The following is an 18,435-nucleotide window of genomic DNA, read 5'->3' as shown; positions in this document are numbered from 1 at the left end:
TGCTGCTGTTGCTGCTGTTGCTGCTGTGGCAGGTGCTGCTGTTGCTGCTGCTGCTGGTGTTGCTGCGGCAGGTGCTGCTGTTGCTGCTGGTGTTGCTGCTGTGGCAGGTGCTGCTGTTGCTGCTGTGGCAGGTGCTGCTGTTGCTGCTGTGGCAGGTGCTGCTGTTGCTGCTGCTGCTGGTGTTGCTGCGGCAGGTGCTGCTGTTGCTGGTGTTGCTGGTGTTGCTGCTGCGGCAGGTGCTGCTTTGGTCTTCTTAGTTTTGTTCTTTTTGTCTCTCTTCTTCAGCCCATCCATGTTAGCTCTCAGTAGGTTTGAATGAGCCATCTGAAACTTACTCACTTCCTTGGAGCTCACCACAGTGCTGATCTTCTTTTTCCCATCGGTAGCTCTTAACAGACACTTGTTGTCTGCGGGCTCAAAGCCCTCCACAGTACCTTTCTTTGGAATGGGTTTGGTTCGACCGTCATACTTCTTCAAGGTGATATAGACGCTGCCCGACGTCCGGCACTTCTGGAAAAGTCTGGTCAGCTCCATCAGGAACTGCTCGCTCTCCAACACCACCATCGCGACGACACTGGCTCGACTTAAAAATTCTTTTAATATTCTGTATACTAGATCCTTATCAAATACGTAATTTGTAAATATTTTCTCCCATTCTGTGGGTTGTCTTCTTACTCTCTTTCTTATATACACATTTTTTATTTTAATGAAGCCTATTTTATCTATTTTTTCTTTTTGCTGTTTGTGATTTTGGTGTCATTTCTAAGGAGTCATTGCCTAGTCTGAGGCCAAGGACTGTTCTTTCCCTGTTGTTTGGTGCTGACAGACTTGTCAAAAGTCAGCTGGCCATGGGTATACATGGCTTTATTTCTGGATTCTCAATTCTTTTCCAGTGATCTGTATAGCTATACTATGTCAGTATCACGCTGTCTGGATTACTCTTGTTTTGCAGTAAATCTTGAAATGGAGACCCCTAACTTTGTTTTTTCACCCCAAGATTATATTGGCTATTGTGAGTCCCTTATGTTACCTTATGAATTTCAAGATCAGCTTGTCCATTTCTGCGAAAAGTGCAGTTGAGATTTTGATAAGGATTGCACTGAATCTATAGATTGGTTTGGGGAGTGTTGCTATCTCAACAGTATTTTAAGTCTCCCATTCCATGAACATTGGATGTCTTTTCATCTATTTAGGTTGTCTTTTCTTTCAACTGTGTCTCATGGTTTTCAGTGTATGCATCTTGTATTACTGTCAATTTATTCCTAGTTTATTATTTTTGATGCTAATGTAAATGGAATTGGTTTTTAGTTTTTTAATTGAGACAGAGTCTTGCTCTGTCTCCCAGGCTGGAGTGCAGTGGTGCAATCTTGGCTCACTGCAACCTCTGCCTCCCGGGTTCCAACAATTCTCCCGCCTCAGCCTCCCAAGTAGCTGGGATTACAGGCACAAGCCACCATGCCTGGCTAATTTTTTGTTTTTAGTAGAGATAGGGTTTCACTATGTTGGCCAGGCTGGTCTCGAACTCCTGACCTCAGGTGATCTGCCTGCCTCGGTCTCCCAAAGTGCTGGGACTACAGGCGTGAGCTATCGCGCCTGGTGGAATTGTTTTCTTAATTTCACTTTTTTCTGGTTTTTTTTTGAAACCAGGTCTCACTCTTGCTCAGGATGGAGTGTAATAGTGCAGTCACAGCTCACTGCAGTATCAAATGATCCTCTCTCCTCAGCCGCCGGAGTAGCTGGCACTATGCCCAGCTGATTTTTGTATTTTTTGTAGAGATGGTGTTTCACTGTGTTGCCCAGATTGGTCTTGAACTCCTGGACTCAAGTGACGTTTTCACCTTGGCCTTCCAAAGTGCTGGGATTACACAGGCATGAGCTGCCATGTCAGCCTGTTTCACTTTCTGATTGCTCACTGCAAATGTATAGAAATACAACTCATTATATTTTGATTCTATAACATTGCTAAAGGTTTATTGGCTCTAATTTATTAGCTCAAATAGTTTTTGGGGGGATTCTTTAGCGTTTTTTGATATACAGCCATATTATCTATAAATACAGACAGTTTTGCTTCTTCCTTTTCCTATGTGTCTGCCTTTTATTTCTTGTTTGTTTGTCTTTTTTTTTTGCCTGATTCTTCTGGCTGGAATTTGTGGTACACTGTTGAATGGATGTGGTAAGAACAAGCATCCTTGTCTTGTTGCTGCCCTTACTGGGAAAGCTTCCAGTCTTTTACTGTTTAACTGCGATGCTAACCAGTGACGGTGTTAGCTGTGAGTTTTTACTAGATGTCCGTTATCAGACTAAAGAGGTTCCCTTTTATTCTTAGCTTATTGAATTTTGTATCATGAAAGAGTGTTGTAGTTTGTCAGACTGCTTTTTCTACTCTGTCGAAGGAACGGTGCTTTTTCTGTCTGTTAATATGGTGTATTGCACGGATGTTGAACTACCCTGCTGTTTTCAGGGTGAATCCCACTTGGTCATGGTATCTAATCGTTTTTCTATGTTGTTGGGTTTAGCTTGCCAGTGTTTTCTCGAGTTTTGCATTTATATTCATAAGGGACATTGCTCTATTGTTTTCTCAAGATGTTCGTTTGGTTTTAGTGTCTGGCTAATACTGGCCTTATGGACTGAGTTAGGAAAGTCATTTTGAATGACTATTTTGTAGTCATTCTTCAAATTACTGACAAATATATCTTCAAATTCTCATAACAAAATGAGTTTGTGCCTTTGTAGGTTGGAGGCTGGGTTGCCTCCTAGACTATGGGGAGGGCTGTGCAGACGGGCCCTGAGGACAGGGCTGACGGGGGTGACTGTCCAGTCGCAGACGGGCCCTGAGGACAAGGCTGACAGGGGTGACTGTCCTGTCTTCGCTTGGCTTCTTCTGATCAGGGTTCTCGGCCACTCTCCAGACTGGTTCTCAGTGTTAGAACTCCTTCAGGAGGCTGCAGCTGCTCTCTCCTTTCTGTCTACGGTAGACGTTGTCCAATCAGACCTGGCTCAGGAGGTGGGCACCCCCGCACCCTACTCTAGATGCAGCTGGCAGTATTGGAATGGCTGCTGTGCAGCTCTGGGTCAGTTACTAGACTAGAGAGAGGCCTCTCACTTTGACAGCTTTAACCACGTACCCTCGGACCAGAATGGGTACCCATTATGATGCCAGGACTCCACTCTCCATGGGTTGTAAGAGTCCGTGTGACTGTGTGAGTGCCCTCAGGCTGGTCCCCTTGGATTTCATAGGATCATAAAGCTGTGAGGCTGAAGGAGGGCTGGGAAGCGTTTACCACACCCAGCGTTCACAGATGAGAGGCCACACAACGTGCTTGAGTGCATCAAAGCCAAGCTGACGTGGTCACCTGCCGCTGAGCCCCATCGTTCTCATGAGCAGGACATTATTTTCAGTCCTGCTGGGCAGCTCTTTAATATTTCTTTTGTGATGATCGGTGTCCAAGATGAGCTGTCAGGCGCTTAAGAAGTGAAGAGGTTCCTCAAGATTTCACTGTGCGTGGCTTCCAGTACAGGTTCAACATCCCTAATCCAAAAATCCAGATTCTAGAATGCTCCAGAATCCGAACATTTTTGAGCACCAACATGACGCTCAAAAAAAAAAAAAAAAAGTGCTCATGGTGCAGTTCAAATTTCGGATTTTCCAATCAGGGCTGCTGAATCTGTAAATCCAGTACAGTATCCCGAAATCCAAATATTTCTAGTCCGAGGCATTTCAGATAAGGGTTACTCAACCTGATTTAAGTATAACAGAATTGTTGATTTTTATTATTGGGTGGTCAAGGCCAGAAAGGGGTTGATTTCACTTCTAGGAGTCAGGGTGGAAGGAAGCAGTAAATTTAGCGAACTTCTAAGAAGTACCAACTTTTTTTTCCTTCCAGCATATTCTTCTTTTTGGGTGATTTTTTTTTTTTTAATGGAAAATGGACCATGAGGTTGCCTGTGGTGGTTATTGCAAAGAAAAATGCATTGTCCCTTTAACTTCCTCTTTTTCTCTTTAATTGCAGGACATTTTGGCACAAGTCCTACAGATTTTATTAAAATCAAAGTTACTGGTAGGTTTGTGCACTTTCTATCTTATGCTAGAAGAAAGCCTTTTCCTGAGATTATATAGTAACACTTGTTTTCTTACAGGTCTTGGAAGATGAAAATGCAAATGTTGATGAAGTGGAATTGAAGCCAGATACCTTAATAAAATTATATCTTGGTTATAAAAAGTAAGAAAAATCTAATAAATAGATGGCCCTAGACCATAGACGTGTCCCCCGGGAGCCCTAGCACAGATCTCAGTATTGTTGTGAACCGAGGGAGACGGGGACTCAGTATGAAGCAACAGGCACTAGGCTGGGAGTGTGAGGTAGGCCCTCGATTCCATTCAGCAAGCCTGATGTTTCTCCAACTCTGAGCTGCTGGGTTTTTTGTTTATTTATTTGGCACATAGGTCTCGTTAAATGGCTCATCAGGAAAGTTTGGACCTTTATGTCCAAGTGGCTTGATTTTATTTCACTTGACAAAATTTGGGAGAGCAGATTAAGGACCTGGATTTTCTGTAATGTGGATGTCCCTGTTAATGGCCAAGTAGGAAACTACGCTGTGATCGGACTCTGCCCAGTGCCGGGTAGAGGCGTTTTCACATAGAGCTCACAGAAATCAACGCTCCCGTCTGTCTGGGGAAGCAGGGGCACTGCTTAAAGGTTGACAAATAGAAAGCAGCCTTCATTGCCTACCTTTTAACATGATAGTGATCGGTTTCCTCCATTTTCTTGGTAGTAAGAAATTAAGGGTTAACATCAATGTGCCAATGAAAACCGAACAGAAGCAGGAACAAGAAACCACACACAAAAATATCGAGGAAGACCGCAAACTACTGATTCAGGTGACTTCCTGTATGCCTGTGCCGGGTGTGCGGTCCCTCACGCAGGGATGGCTCACAAGAACGGGCCGTGGGGGAGCGGGGCTGACTCAGGAGTGATTGCCAGATGAATGGCTCTGTGATGGCAGAAGGTGGCAAGGCCGAGAGCCAGGGCCTTGTTATCTGAATTAGTCCTTTATGTCACCAGGCAAAACAGGGCAGTCCTCTTGCTCTACATGTTGGAAAGCAGACATTGTGGCAGGCCCAGCTGAAACGAGGGGGATGGAGAGTGCTTCAGCGGGGAGGATGGGCAGCTTCCGAGGCCTTGACTTAATTTTGTCTCCTTTTTTTAATGCTTTATGGTTGAGTTAAATTATTGAGGTCACATTGCTCAAAAGACCAAAACGTAATGTTTGCCACGTTAGAGTTGAAACATAGGCGAGTAGAATTGGTTGCCTCTCCCGTCTCACCGGCAGGACGCTTGTTGCCCATTAGGAAATGGTGATCCTGTGCGTAGCATTGGCAGCCTCTGTGCGGCTTGCCCTTAACTGTCAATACTAAGTTGTTAACAGCTCTAAATGCACCTCTTTTTCCTTATCTGGTTGCATAGGCGGCCATCGTGAGAATCATGAAGATGAGGAAGGTTCTGAAACACCAGCAGTTACTTGGCGAGGTCCTCACTCAGCTGTCCTCCAGGTTCAAACCTCGGGTCCCTGTGATCAAGGTACAGGACTTACATAGCAGTCACATTCCTTCCTTAATTTAGAAGATAAAAGATGTAGCAAAAAGTGGATGGATTGCTGTAGCATGAAGAAGAAGGGAGCTGGCTTCTTTGTATGTAGTAGATTTCTATAAAAGAAAGCTTCAGTGTAACGCTATTGAAACACACGTACAAAGAAGTGCACAGATGATGAAGTGGCAGCTTGATGACTTTCACAGTCAATACACTGTGTAACCGGCACCCAGGTAAGAATTAAAACATGACCAGCATCCCGGAAGCCCACCCATCCCAGCTAATACCTGTGGTGCCATAGAAAATCACTGTCATGTCTGCTGACACCATGAAGCAGTTTTGCCTGCTTATGCGTGATACATAGACAGATTCTAGAGCACACGCTCCCGTGCCTGGTAAGAATTTTCTCAGCAGTATCTTTGGGAGATTCATTGCGTTGCAGTATCAAGAAGCACTGGATCGTTTTTGTGACTTTTGTGGGTGTTCTGTTATGGGAACACACCTTCCTTTATGTAGCCTACTGTTGACATTTTGCTTATTTCTGATTGGGAAGCAGGACTTTCCTTTTCCGAAACCACTTGGGTAAGGCACAGCCAGTGGGGAGCCTCAGGGGTGGCATTGACAGGTGACTCCCTCAACAGGCAGGAGGCCCAGTGTCCCTCCTGGGTTACATTTGGCACAGGTGCCAGTTCGTTCATGGCTGTTCAGGGGGTTCTCCACGGTCCCCTGTTGCCTGTTCATGGCCTCTTCTTGTGAGATTGAGTCCTGCCTCAGAGGCAAGCAGACTTTGGTGGTAGAAAGAGACTGGCCTATGGGGCTCCCAGAGCACCCGGCTCCAGTTCCTAGGGCGGGTGCAGGAGGGACTTGGAGTCCCCCTCAGCAAGTGTCAAGGAAATGGAAATTAAACGAACTCCATGCACAACGGCTTAGCTGCCCAGGAAGTGAAACTATGCTAAGAGATCTGGGGAGGGGGGGCACTGCTCCCCACTGAGCTCCGCATGGGGAGATCTGTGGTGGGGGCAACCTCTCTCTGTTCTGATGATAATTTGTGTTTTTCTTCTCTTTCACTACCTCTTCCTTTTTAAAAATAACACCCAGAAATGCATTGACATTCTAATTGAGAAAGAATATTTGGAGCGAGTTGATGGTGAAAAGGACACCTACAGTTACTTGGCTTAACCCTTCTGGAAGGGTCTGACTGTGTGACCCGCGGCAAATAGTTCATGTTGGAAAGAATGAAAACAACTCAAGTTCATAGCAGCCAGCCTGCCGCCATTGGACCTCCCTTTTTAAAACAGACCAAGACTCCCATCAGCTGGTCTCGGATTTACATCGGAACTGCTCAGGATTGATACATTTCAAGTCTGTAAATACGGACACCAACGCCATTTACCCTAATTTAAGAACAGCGGGGACTGACCCTCCATGCCGAGGGCTGCATGCTACCGCATCTACGTCAATACATGGGCTCCCCGATTCACAGCTGTCGCCTTGGCAGCACTTGTCACGTTGGCAGCACTTTGAGAGCAAGTGTGAATGGACCCACATGTAATCTGCTATGAAAACCATTTGTATAGTGTGTTTCATTTTTTAATGTGTGAAAATAAAGAAAATTAAAGGATTTCTGTACAAGTCGCATTTGGTTTTGTTTTAAGTTTTACTAATTTCTATATGTAAATAAAAGATATAATGATTGTGCAAATTTATATTCCTAGTGTCTTCCTGTAGTTTAAAAGGGCTGTATTCTTTGGATTGAAAATTTTTTAAGATCTTAAACTTTTAAGCCCCGGTGTAATCCTTTAAAAAAAATCTTGCTTATTTTTGTGACTTCTGTGGTGACTTGAATGCACTGTGTCACTGGATTCAGTGAGAGTCGCTGACCACACATTGGTTCTCTTTGACACTTGTAAGGACTAAATGAGTTACCCTGACAGCCTATGTGTGAAACAGTATCCTCCTTTTTGCAGGTGGGGAAACTGAGGCCAGATGAGGGAAGATGCCTCTAGTGAGTAGGGGAGGTAGGATTGAAGGTGAGTGGCGGGCTCCAGGATCCCTGGTCGCCACCAGCCTCTCCTGCGTGGAGAGCACAGGCACGGGACACGGCAGAGCCCGCTCGGCCACGCTTCTGTTCCGGTCGTGGGCTCGGGACACGGCAGAGCCCGCTCGGCCATGCTTCTGTTCCGGTCGTGGGCTCGGGACACGTCAGAGCCTGCTCGTCCACGCTTCTGTTCCGGTTGCAGCAGGTGGTTATGAGTAGCTGACAGATGAAAACATTGGCTTTGACTGGTGAAGCTCCCTGGACTCACCCTTGTGCCAGCACTACGTCAGGGAGCCAAGGTTCTCTTGCTTTTCAGGCACAGGCTGGCAAATTGGACCGTGTTCTTTGCTGTTATTCCACTTTGGGAGGCCGAGGCAGGCAGATCACCTGAGGTCGGGAGTTCGAGACCAGCCTGACCAACATGGAGAAACACCCTCTCTACTAAAAATACAAAAATTAGCTGGGCATGGTGGTGTGCGCCTGTAATCCCAGCTACTCAGGAGGCTGAGGCAGGAGAATGGTGTGAACCCAGGAGGCGGAGGTGGTGGTGAGCTAGGATCGTGCCACTGCGCTCCAGCCCAGGCAACAAGAGCGAAACTCTGTCTCAAAGAAAAAGGAGTTACTCCTCCCTGAGAATGGAATGTTTGCCCCAGTGTGTCCCCAGGAGAGGAGGTCCTGGGCCATGGGGATGCACACCCCACCCCTCCTCCCGGCACGGATGTAACCACATCCTGGGAGCAGTCCCTTCAGGAACCCTACATGTCGCCTGCCTGCGCCTCAGTGTAGCTTCTTCCTTCTGTCTCATTTGCCGGGTCAGTCACTTCCCAGCCAGGGTCGGGGATGCTGCTTTGCTCCCAGTAACTTTGTTTTCCTCATAGAAGCTTCAGGTACCTCACAGGTTTTGTAAGTGATAAATCTCGAACATCCTTAGTATACCATACCTGTGCCCAAGTGCAAGTTAGGCAGGTGGAGGGAAGACATAGCTAACAAAATAAGTACAAGTTCCTCGGGTTTCTTAGGACAGACACTTGATGGGTTAGTTCAAAAAGTTACATAGGGGCTGGGCACGGTGGCTTATGCCTGTAATCCCAGCAATTTGGGAGGCTGAGGTGGGTGGATCACAATGTCAGGAGTTCAGGACCAGCCTTGCCAACATGGTGAAACACCGTCTGTACTAAAAATACAAAAAATTAACCGGACGTGGTGGCAGGCGCCTGTAATCCCAGCTACTCGGGAGGCTGAAGCAGGAGAATCACTTGAACGCGGGAGGCAGAGGTTGCAGTGAGCTGAGATCGCGCCACTGCACTCCAGCCTGGGCGGCAGGGCGAGACTCTGTCTCAAAACAATATATATGTATTACGGAGGGCCAGGCACGAGATAGCTCACGGCTGTAAGCCCAGCACTTGGAGAGAGCTCAGCCCTGTGCAACATAGGGAGCCTCCATCTCTACAAAAATTAGCCAGGCTTGGTGGCGCACATATGTGGTCCCAACCACTCACAAGGCTGAGGCAGGAGGATCGCTTGAGCCCAGGAGGCTGAGGCTACAGAGAGCCAAGACCACTGCACTCCAGCCTGGAAAACAAAGCAACCCTGTCACAAAAAAGTCACACAGGTTAAAAAGTAAAATGGTAATCAACTGAGCATTTAATGGTTTCCACACTTTTTTTTTTTTTTTTTTTTAGCATGTCCCCTTTTTCAAACAATCTAGTGAAGAGTCTCAGTATAGAAGCCAGGCAGGAAGCAGCTGGTGTTCGGAACTCCACCCCTCCCTCCACGGGACAGCCCGGAAACGCCCCGGTCGCGCCGCACTGGGAGTGAAGCTCACCTCCTGCTTTTCCTCAAACCAGTCCCTTGTTATGCCTGTGAGAAAACCATGCTGCAAAGGACACCACAGACCTGCCTCAAGAGCTTGTGCATTTCAGTCCTGTGAATGATAGGAAACATTGTCATGAGTTTGCTGGTCTCTTCAGTCCCTCCGGGATCAAGCAGGCACTTGGGTAAGTACCTTGGTCCCGTGGAAATTCCTCACGGTAAGTGAAGGTGAGCTGAGAGATGGGCGAGTCGGGAGTTCACCCCACACCTTCAGATTCCCGGCCTTTACCTGCTCCCCTTCCACTGGCTAAGTGTACCGTGTTGACTGGTGTGAAAGAAAAGGCAATTCAAGACCTGTGTTTAGGTCCAAATGTCCCTTATGTGTAGGTTGACTCCTTTTCTCTTGATAAGACATGGAAAGGGAGACATTCTCTGAGGAATTCCTTTTTCAGGACAACTTAATAAGTCGCTTAGAGGCAGAGTCCCAGGCTTCTGGAACCCCCTGGTGTTCAGTCCCTACATGTGGGCAGCATGGTTAGAGCCCAGGAGGAAGGTCACATTCCTCCCAGTTCTCAAGCCCTCTTCTCAAAATACTTGCGTGTGCACAATTGGCTTTTTGTTACTAGCTGTAATTGTGAAAATTGTGGCCAAGCACATTGGCTCACGCCTGTAATCCCAACACTTTGGGAGGCCGGGCAGGTGGATCACTTGAGGTCAGGAGTTCGAGACCAGCCTGGCCAACGTGGTGAAACCCCGTCTCTACTACAAATACAAAAATTAGCCAGTTGTGGTAGCGCACGCCTGTAGTCCCAGCCACTTGGGAGGCTGAGGCAGGGGGATCGCTTGAACCTCAGAGGCAGAGGTTGCAGTGAGCTGAGATCGTGCCACTGCACTCCAGCCTGGGCGACAGAGCAAGACTCCGTCTCAAAAAAAGAAAAATGGTTTACAAAGAACCACCAAGCGCAGTATCACTGAACTAATCTAGCCCCAGAGTGTTCACATTGTCACTCTTACTTTTACCCTTTTTTGAAGTATAGGGGAGCCTCTCTGTAGAACACCAAAAACCTGGGGCTGTTATTTGCTGCCAAATCCTAGTGGGGGTCTACACAGCGTGGTTGTTACCCACTGAGACCAAGGCTGATTATCTTGGAATCATGGCCAAAGAGGTTGGAAACAATATCACAGCAACAAAGGTTTAATCTACTGACAACTTTAACTCATTTTATAAGATCAATATTTTACCCCCTGGGTTGTAGAAACATTCGTTGTGGTTTAATCAGAGCTGGGCTGTGTACTAAGACCAGATGCACAGGCTAAGTATGTACTGCTGCGGCCTGAGGGAACCAGAGAGGACCTTGATCTCAGCGCCTGCCTGGAAGGGTAAGTCTCCTGGTTGGGCTCTGTTAAGCGTGGGGGTATAGACTCAGACTGCTGGCCAGGCACGCCCCAACTCGGGAATCTGAAGATTGGCCCCAGCTAGTGGGTAAGAAACAGTGATCATAGGACCAACAGGTGCTGTAATGTAACGTGTCTTTACTGACAGCATTTTAAGATGCTGCTCCTTGATGAATATTGGTACCTAATTTTCCTTTGAAATTTAGAATTACCAGCCCAGCTGGAAAACATGCTTGCTGGCCTTCAGCTATGTGAATTGAATCCCCCTTCTAATGAAGACAACTTCTTGTTTGTAGGAATCAGTCACTTGGCTGCCCAGGTTCATTTTTTATACCCTCATCGCTCATCTGTCCAGTTCATGACCCTGTCCAGGGCCCAGCCCCAACAATGCCCTTGCCGTAACAGGTGAGTGTGGACCACTTCTAATACCAGGTATCCCTGTGTAGCCCTCACTGGAATTGTTTATATCAAGGGACTGAGCAGAGAGGCAATATTTCAACTAGTTCCATTAAGAATTATTTAACAGAATATGGTTTTCAAAATGTTTACACTTGGATCCAGTCTTGATGAGCTATCTACAAGCTTAAATGTGTGGGTTGACATTTGATTTGACTTTGGTAGAGTTGAACACCTTGGGCAGAAGCGGAAGTGAGGACGCGGCATGGAGACAGTGAAGACTGGAGATGGGATGAACCAGACATTAATGAAAACCTGGCACAGCTTCTGGGTGCCTCTAACCAACAGAAGTTAGTCTGTGGGTGAGGTGCTGCCTATTGTATATGTCAAGCCTTGTATTAAGTAGCTGATGAGCTTTAAAAAAAAAAAAAAAGCCATGCTGGGCAGAGCAGCTCACACCTGTAATCCCAGCACTTTGGGAGGCCGAGGTGGGTGGATCACTAGGGGGAGTTCAAGACCAGCCTGGCCAACATGGCGAAACCCCACCTCTACTAAAAACACAAAAATTAAACGGGTGGGGTGGCCTGTGCCTATAATCCCAGGTATTCAGGAGGCTGAGGCAGGAGAATCGCTTGAACCTGGGAGGCAGACGTTGCAGTGAGCCAAGACTGCACCACTGTGCTCCAGGCTGAGTAGTAACAGAGCAAAATACCCTGTCTTTAAAAAAAAAAAAAAAAAAATCACAAAAAACCTCAATGTTTTAAGGCAGTTTACGAATTTGTGTTGGGCTGTATGCAACCGGCCGTCCACAGGCCAGACAAGCTTGATAGGTTATATCAAATGGGTTATTATGTCAAGCATTTCTGTTCAGAAATCTGTGTTCATGGAAGTCACTGAAGAGGCATTTACAGAAGCACATTTCAAATCATGGTACAAAAAGCTTGCTGTGCATTGAGAATACATCAGACAGGGCTCAAAAACCACTGCTTTCCATCATGCCCCTTTGTCTTTCCTATGCCTTTGGGGCTCTGGTACATTGTGCTCACCGGAGGCCTCAAGGATCCATTTCCCAGCTGTTCCTCTGAGGATGGGTTGAGGGCTGTGGCTGGAATGAGCCATGTCAACAGGTACTTTTGGGCCCAAGTAATCTTTGGGGTCTCATGAACAGGCCTACATGCAATGATGAGCAGATGGGCTCCATTTCGCCTGTGCCTAAGCAAGGCCATTGAGCCATCTAGAGAATGACCTAACCCAAATAATGAAGTAACTGCCTCAGGGTCCTGCTGAGTGCCAAGAGTGGAACATGAGGGCATCGAGGGCAACAAGCTCTTAAGTGGATGGTACCATTTTCTGGGTGGGAGTGGAGATAGTTATTTAGACATAAAATAGATCAGCACTGTCATTAAGAAACCATGGGACGAGGCTGAGGGAGGGTCTCCTCAATCCCAAATCAAGTGGCAAATTAACTTTAGGACTCAAGTTGCTGCGCCTGTGCACTGATGTGATGGAGACCTGATCTCGCAAATGTTGTGGAACTGGAAAGCAAGATGAGTCGATTTAATTAGGTTTCACATTAATACTATCACATTGTAAATAAAATCTAACTGTAGAAAAGGCAACTGCCAAGTAACTGAGTGTGGTCTGGTTTGCAGCGGTGTTGAGGGTTCCCATGATGCTGCTGGTGAATGTACCGGGGGAGGGTGCAGAGAAATTCCCCCAAATTCTGAGACCGACCACATGGTAAGGCATGCAAGGCACATGTTGTTTCCTTGACGCTTAGAGTTTGTGATTTTTACCTCTTCTTTGAGAAGATATAAAATTAGTTTGGTTATACCTGTCAGTAGGTAGGTAAGGAATCCCAACTTATATTGTATTTCTAAAGAACTCTATCTAGACTAACAGCATTTAGAACTAGGTGAGTTCTTAAAAATAACCTAAGTCTACTCTGTCAGTTTATACATGGGGAACAGACTTGGAGGTTAAATCACTTTCTCCAGTTTGCACAGCTGACTGGAACGTACCCACCCACCCTGGTCTTGTCTATAAAATCAAGCCCTTTACTGGGTCAGCCCTCAGGATGCACAGCAGTTCTTCATATATGAATGTCTTCCACATATTACCAGGCAGTATTAGTTAAAATCAAGATTCATACAAAGACAACTAAAAAACCCAAGGAGGTAAATTTAAAAGTTTTTTGTTGGGCAGTACTAAAAGCAGTTATTGACATGTTATGAGAGATGACTCAACAAGGACAAGTTCAAGTATTCTTTATTCAAAGTTGAAAAATGTACCATACTGCATTATTGCAAAAATTCACTGGTACAAAACACTTTGCAGCTGGTGAGAAGGCAATAAAAAGTTGATTTTTAAACTCATTACTATAAATTATTCTTACAGTACTTTGCAAATTCAGAATTTCAAACTGCATTTTCTTTTTCTAAATTGCCCACAGTACTCGAGGTTCCTGAAGCTAAGGCAGCTGTTTCAGAGAGGAGGGGGAGGAGGTAGCAGATGTCAAGGGATTTCCATTTCTCTTTCGATGCCGACATACTTCAGGGCATCAGCCTGGCTGTATCTGAAACAACAGGAAGAAGCAGATGTCCGCTGGATGACCACCCATCCAACATGTGCTGAGACTTACTTAACACAACAAAGCCTGCTGAAGACAGTGGGTGCATTAAAATGTCTTAAAACAAAAAAACAAAAAAACAAACAAAAAAAAACCATCCAATTATACAGCTGCCTGCATAAGGGCACACTCATAGAAGGCAATGCGTAGGTCTGCGTTGCTGGCCATCTAATTGAGACGCTGCCAAGTTCTGAACTGAACAAACCTGTCTACAAGCATTTCCAGGGCTTGCCCAGCCTCTCCTATGCCTCTGAAGCAAGTGGCCCCAGGAAGGCTGGTCCACATCATGATGTTTAGGCCCGACGGTGGAAAGGCAAAATAGAACCATGGTCTGGAAAAAAACGATGACCATGGCAAAGAGGGCCAAAGAGCAGCCCGCAAGTTCCCCCAGGTGAAGAAAGAACTGGAGTACAGTGGACACCCAGAAATAGTGGGTGGGGCCACCAGGCCCTCCCAAGGAAACTGGATGGCTTTGCCTCCAACCCCAGCTCCACCCCACACTCTTCATTCAGAGCCGGCCTGGAATGAAGGCAGCGGCCCCTCAGTAAAGTAGGCCTTTCACTCAGACCCTGTCTGCCTCACTGAGAGCTCTCCGCTATGCAACAGCCATTAAAGGCCAGCCTGAATATGCAAGAACTCAGTACTCAAAGACAGCTTCTGGATGGGATGTACATGGGACCACAGGAGTTCATTAACTAGACAGTCATCTGACTGCACCTAAATCTGTATTCAATGGATGACTTAAATGTATCCCACAGAGCTTGACTGTGTCAATTGGCAGCCTAATGCCTAACCACACAGATACCATCGGTGGCCCACATGTCCCAGGCATCCCCACAGGGTGACCAGACAGTGATTTGCCAACAGCACCTTTTAAAATGGTAATGATACGTGTAATAAGTATTATAGCAAACAATAAATTAAGTAGATCTAATCAGTAAAGATATACATAGTATATTGTCAAGTAAAACCATGTTGCAGAAAAATCTATAGGACAGTGTGATCACACTTATCTGGAAAAACGCTCCACAAGCAAGCATGCAGCATGCGGCATGATATGAGAAGGTCTAGGACTCACCCAGCTGTCAACAGCAGGGTGAGAAACGGGGCTTTCTGCATGGATTTGATTCTATTTTTAAAATAAGCATGACTTGTATAATAAATAAATGGATCATGAATACATAACAGGAAAGTATAACCTAATTCCCCACTAATGCTCAAGGCAAAGTGACCCGTCAAAAGAACTCACCCCCACCCCTCAGCACATCTAGCAAAGAACTAAAAAAATCCTTCGCCCAGCGTTCACAATCCAGTAGAAAAAGCCCTTAGAGATCATGTTAGAAATGTACTTTACCAACCTGTAATCAAAAAACAGCTCTTCACCAGTCTGGATGGCTCTCTTGGCAAAAATACCTATCCTGTGATCGCCGTTAACCATCATAACTGGAAAGAGACACACTGGTGTCAGTGAGCATGAAGACAGGCCATGGGAGGTTAACTGACTTGTTCACATAACAAACAACTATCCCAGAAGTATTCAAGTCCATCATCACAGGATTAAAAAGGGAGTTCCAATTCTGACGTCAAAGATACCTACCTTTTGCATAGCAGTTTGGATTTACCGAATGATTTGCAAAACGAATTTTGTTACCCTTGCGGGTTGCATCCACCACAAAATCTAAAAAGAAGAAAATAAGCCCAGTGAATAATTTCAGTTATAAGTAAATCAAGTTATTATGATTCTGTAAATGCAACCGGTTATAGTTCTTCAGGGTTTGCCTGCAAAAGCAAATAAATCATTCAAGCAACTTCATTCAGTAAGAAATGACATTTGGAAGAACACACTATTGTTCCAGGTTAAAATTAATCACCTATAATTCAAGATGGTTATCTGACACAAAAGCTATTATCAACTATAAACATACATTACTAAGCAAAATAAAAAAAAATTAAAAAGAATCTGACAAAATTCTTCTGAACATCAATTCATTTAACATTAGTTTTTTTTATAATGTCTATAAAGCGTTCCTAGAAAAAATCTATTCTACTTGTTCCAACTAAGAGTTTCTCTGAATATCTTACATGTTAAGCCAACCTCCCACCAGAACAATCCCACCAGAAATATCCCTACAGACTTACATTCTACCCCAGAACATCAGCTATGAAAGCAGCTGCCTTTCCTCCCAGTCCTTTGAGAATATCCAGGGGAGTCTGGCTCCTCCCCTCCTTCCCAGCTCCGAGGCACCGACTGGAGGAGGTGTGCTGAGCTGCCTGAACACAAGAGGTAAGGCAGCAAGAGCACAACATCCCCGTCACAGCCAGACACTGGTACGGCACCACTCACAGATCGCCAGGGCTTCAGAGAGGCGGTTTCCTGCACACCTAGTCCATCTGGTCCCTGAGGAATTCCTTGCTCCAGTTCCTTTCAAGCAAGCAGCCCCCGATGCCTCTAAGGAGATCCTCCTTCCGGTCACCTCACTGACCTCCACCCTCGTTTCTGAACACTTGGCAGGCAGAAGGCTGCCACATGCAACCCAGAGGAACTCACTGCCTCCCAGCTCAGACACATACCATTGTTCAAGTTGAACAGAAAGCTGCACATGTATTTATCATATACTTTCCCTCTTCTGTCAGCTTCATCTTGAGAAATAATCTAAAAAGAAAGACACAAGAGAAAATTCTTTTGGATAAAGGTGATCAAGTCTGACAGCACATGCAAAAGCACACACAGTGAATACTGGACCTTCGGAAGAAAACAAAAAGGGTCACTACAGCCAAGTTCTCTTTCCCATTCAGTCTGCACACTGATAAATCTAAGAATAACTGTATATTAAGGACCCCAACTCAGAAATATTTCCACATCCTGAAGTAATTATCCTTGGAGAAAGTGAGGAACCAAAGTCTTCTCGCTGAGCTTAAAAAAAAAAAAAAAAAAAAAAAACACACACACACACACAAGTTGGCCGCAGTGGCTCACGCCTGTAATCCCAGCACTTTGGGAGGCTGAGGCAGGCAGATCACCTGAGGTCGGCAGTTCAGGACCAGCCTAACCAACATGGAGAAACCCCATCTCTACTAAAAACACAAAATCAGCTGAGCGTGGTGGCACATGCCTGTAATCCCAGCTACTCGGGAGGCTAAGGCAGGAGAATCGCTTGAACCTGGGAGGCGGAGGTTGCAGGGGGCCAAGATCACACCATCGCACTCCATCCTGGGCAACAAGAGCGAAACTCCATCTCAGAAAAAAAAAATTTGGGTGAGTTGGTTCCAAATTGAAGCTAGCCCTATGATTTTTTGGTAACTCAACAATTTAAAAGGTGAATAACTAATGACACTGTGGTTTCTACATCCTTATCAACCAGGTTGTGGATTAAGCAGGACACTCTATGGTAAAGCTCTTGTTCTCCCTGCTGACCATAGATGAGAAAAGCTAAATGTGGCTAGAACCAAGCAATCCTGTTTTGTTTTGTTTTCCTCTGAGACAGGGTCTCACTTTGTTGCCCAGGCTGGAGAGCAGTGGCACAAATATGGCTCACTGCAGCCTCAACCTCCCAGGCTCAAGCGATCTTCCTCCCTCAGCTCCCAAGTAGCTGGGACTACAGGTATGCACCACCATGCCTGGCTAATTTTTGCATTTTTTGTAGCAATGGGGTCTCACCATGTTGCCCATGCTGGTCTCCCAACTCCTGAGCTCAAGCAATCCACGTGCCTCAGCCTCCCAAAGTGCTGGGATTGCAGGAGTCAGCCACCACGCCCAGCACAATCCAGTTACTAAGCATGCAAATCCACAAACATGCGGAAGTCCAGGCTTAAAAGGCAGTTTATGGCAATTCATTCCCAATCAAACCCACAGACTTACCTAATAAAATCAATCTAAAATAAAGAAAAGTTAGTATATACAATGCCACCTGAATATAGGTAATCAGTGCCTTACCTCTCCACAGTATTCTGAGATGAATTCATTTTTCTGCACAGGATCTTTGATAAAAATCCCCCAGCCTGCCACATCAGATGGTGCCAGCAATAGATGCTAGAGAATAAAACACAATTACAATAAAAAAAGGAGGGTGAAGATGGACTGGGGACAAAGCAGACTACAGAATGAAAACAAAAGCTATCAAGGTAAATCCTCAGACCTGTTCTAAGGCAGTAATGGAACACACAGCTTCAGTCAACGTGAAAGCTGCTGAGAATGGCTATGAACATTCTGTTTTTCTCATACAGCAGGTAAGAATCTCTGTCTTACAGAAAACCCTTTGGTGGTGTTAGTCCTCTGCAATGACCGTCATTCAGCAAGGTGCTCTAGGCCTGCTGCACTTTCGGCTTCCCTGTTTCTTCAGCCCTTGATTTCCTCGAATAATTTACTTTCAACCTGAATTTAAGGACACCACCAAATCACTCTTCTTCTCCATACCTTTCCCTCTACTTCCCCCAAGTGATTTCTATTAACATTATTCCATTTTCAGCCTCAGGACACCCCTGATTCTTCGCTGGTGCTGGTTCCCTCTGAAGCCCATGGCAACCTGGCTTTGGATTTGTTCTTCCACCCACCTCCTCAGGATAACACAAGAAACTAC

The 18,435-nt window shown here is 45.7% G+C and overlaps 3 protein-coding genes across 4 annotated transcripts in view; 1 reads left to right on the top strand and 2 right to left on the bottom strand.

The window, feature by feature from the left end:
* Nucleotides 1-580, bottom strand: part of LOC105546372 (signal recognition particle 14 kDa protein-like) — a 5,498-nt gene extending 4,918 nt beyond the window's left edge. The window contains exon 1 of the mRNA XM_011989551.1: nucleotides 244-580. Within this exon, the coding sequence (XP_011844941.1) occupies nucleotides 244-564 (321 nt within the window). The 5' untranslated portion in view covers nucleotides 565-580. The remainder of the gene's footprint in view (nucleotides 1-243) is intronic.
* CUL1 (cullin 1) overlaps nucleotides 1-7,294 on the top strand; it is a 108,342-nt gene extending 101,048 nt beyond the window's left edge. Inside the window, exons 18-22 of the mRNA XM_011989552.1 lie at nucleotides 4,011-4,058; nucleotides 4,138-4,220; nucleotides 4,774-4,879; nucleotides 5,466-5,579; nucleotides 6,687-7,294. Of these exons, the coding sequence (XP_011844942.1) occupies nucleotides 4,011-4,058; nucleotides 4,138-4,220; nucleotides 4,774-4,879; nucleotides 5,466-5,579; nucleotides 6,687-6,767 (432 nt within the window). The 3' untranslated portion in view covers nucleotides 6,768-7,294. The remainder of the gene's footprint in view (nucleotides 1-4,010; nucleotides 4,059-4,137; nucleotides 4,221-4,773; nucleotides 4,880-5,465; nucleotides 5,580-6,686) is intronic.
* Nucleotides 7,295-13,479: 6,185 nt separating this feature from the next.
* EZH2 (enhancer of zeste 2 polycomb repressive complex 2 subunit) overlaps nucleotides 13,480-18,435 on the bottom strand; it is a 75,690-nt gene continuing 70,734 nt past the window's right edge. For both annotated transcript variants that reach the window (XM_011989550.1, XM_011989549.1), the window contains 5 exons: nucleotides 17,793-17,888; nucleotides 16,430-16,511; nucleotides 15,456-15,536; nucleotides 15,217-15,301; nucleotides 13,480-13,804 (listed from right to left, as the gene is read on the bottom strand). In XM_011989550.1, the coding sequence (XP_011844940.1) occupies nucleotides 13,744-13,804; nucleotides 15,217-15,301; nucleotides 15,456-15,536; nucleotides 16,430-16,511; nucleotides 17,793-17,888 (405 nt within the window). In that variant the 3' untranslated portion in view covers nucleotides 13,480-13,743. The remainder of the gene's footprint in view (nucleotides 13,805-15,216; nucleotides 15,302-15,455; nucleotides 15,537-16,429; nucleotides 16,512-17,792; nucleotides 17,889-18,435) is intronic.

The sequence above is a fragment of the Mandrillus leucophaeus genome, unplaced genomic scaffold (genome assembly GCF_000951045.1).
Source record: "Mandrillus leucophaeus isolate KB7577 unplaced genomic scaffold, Mleu.le_1.0 Scaffold357, whole genome shotgun sequence".
In the NCBI taxonomy this organism is placed as follows: Eukaryota; Metazoa; Chordata; class Mammalia; order Primates; family Cercopithecidae; genus Mandrillus; species Mandrillus leucophaeus.
This window is presented reverse-complemented; position numbering and strand designations above follow the sequence as displayed.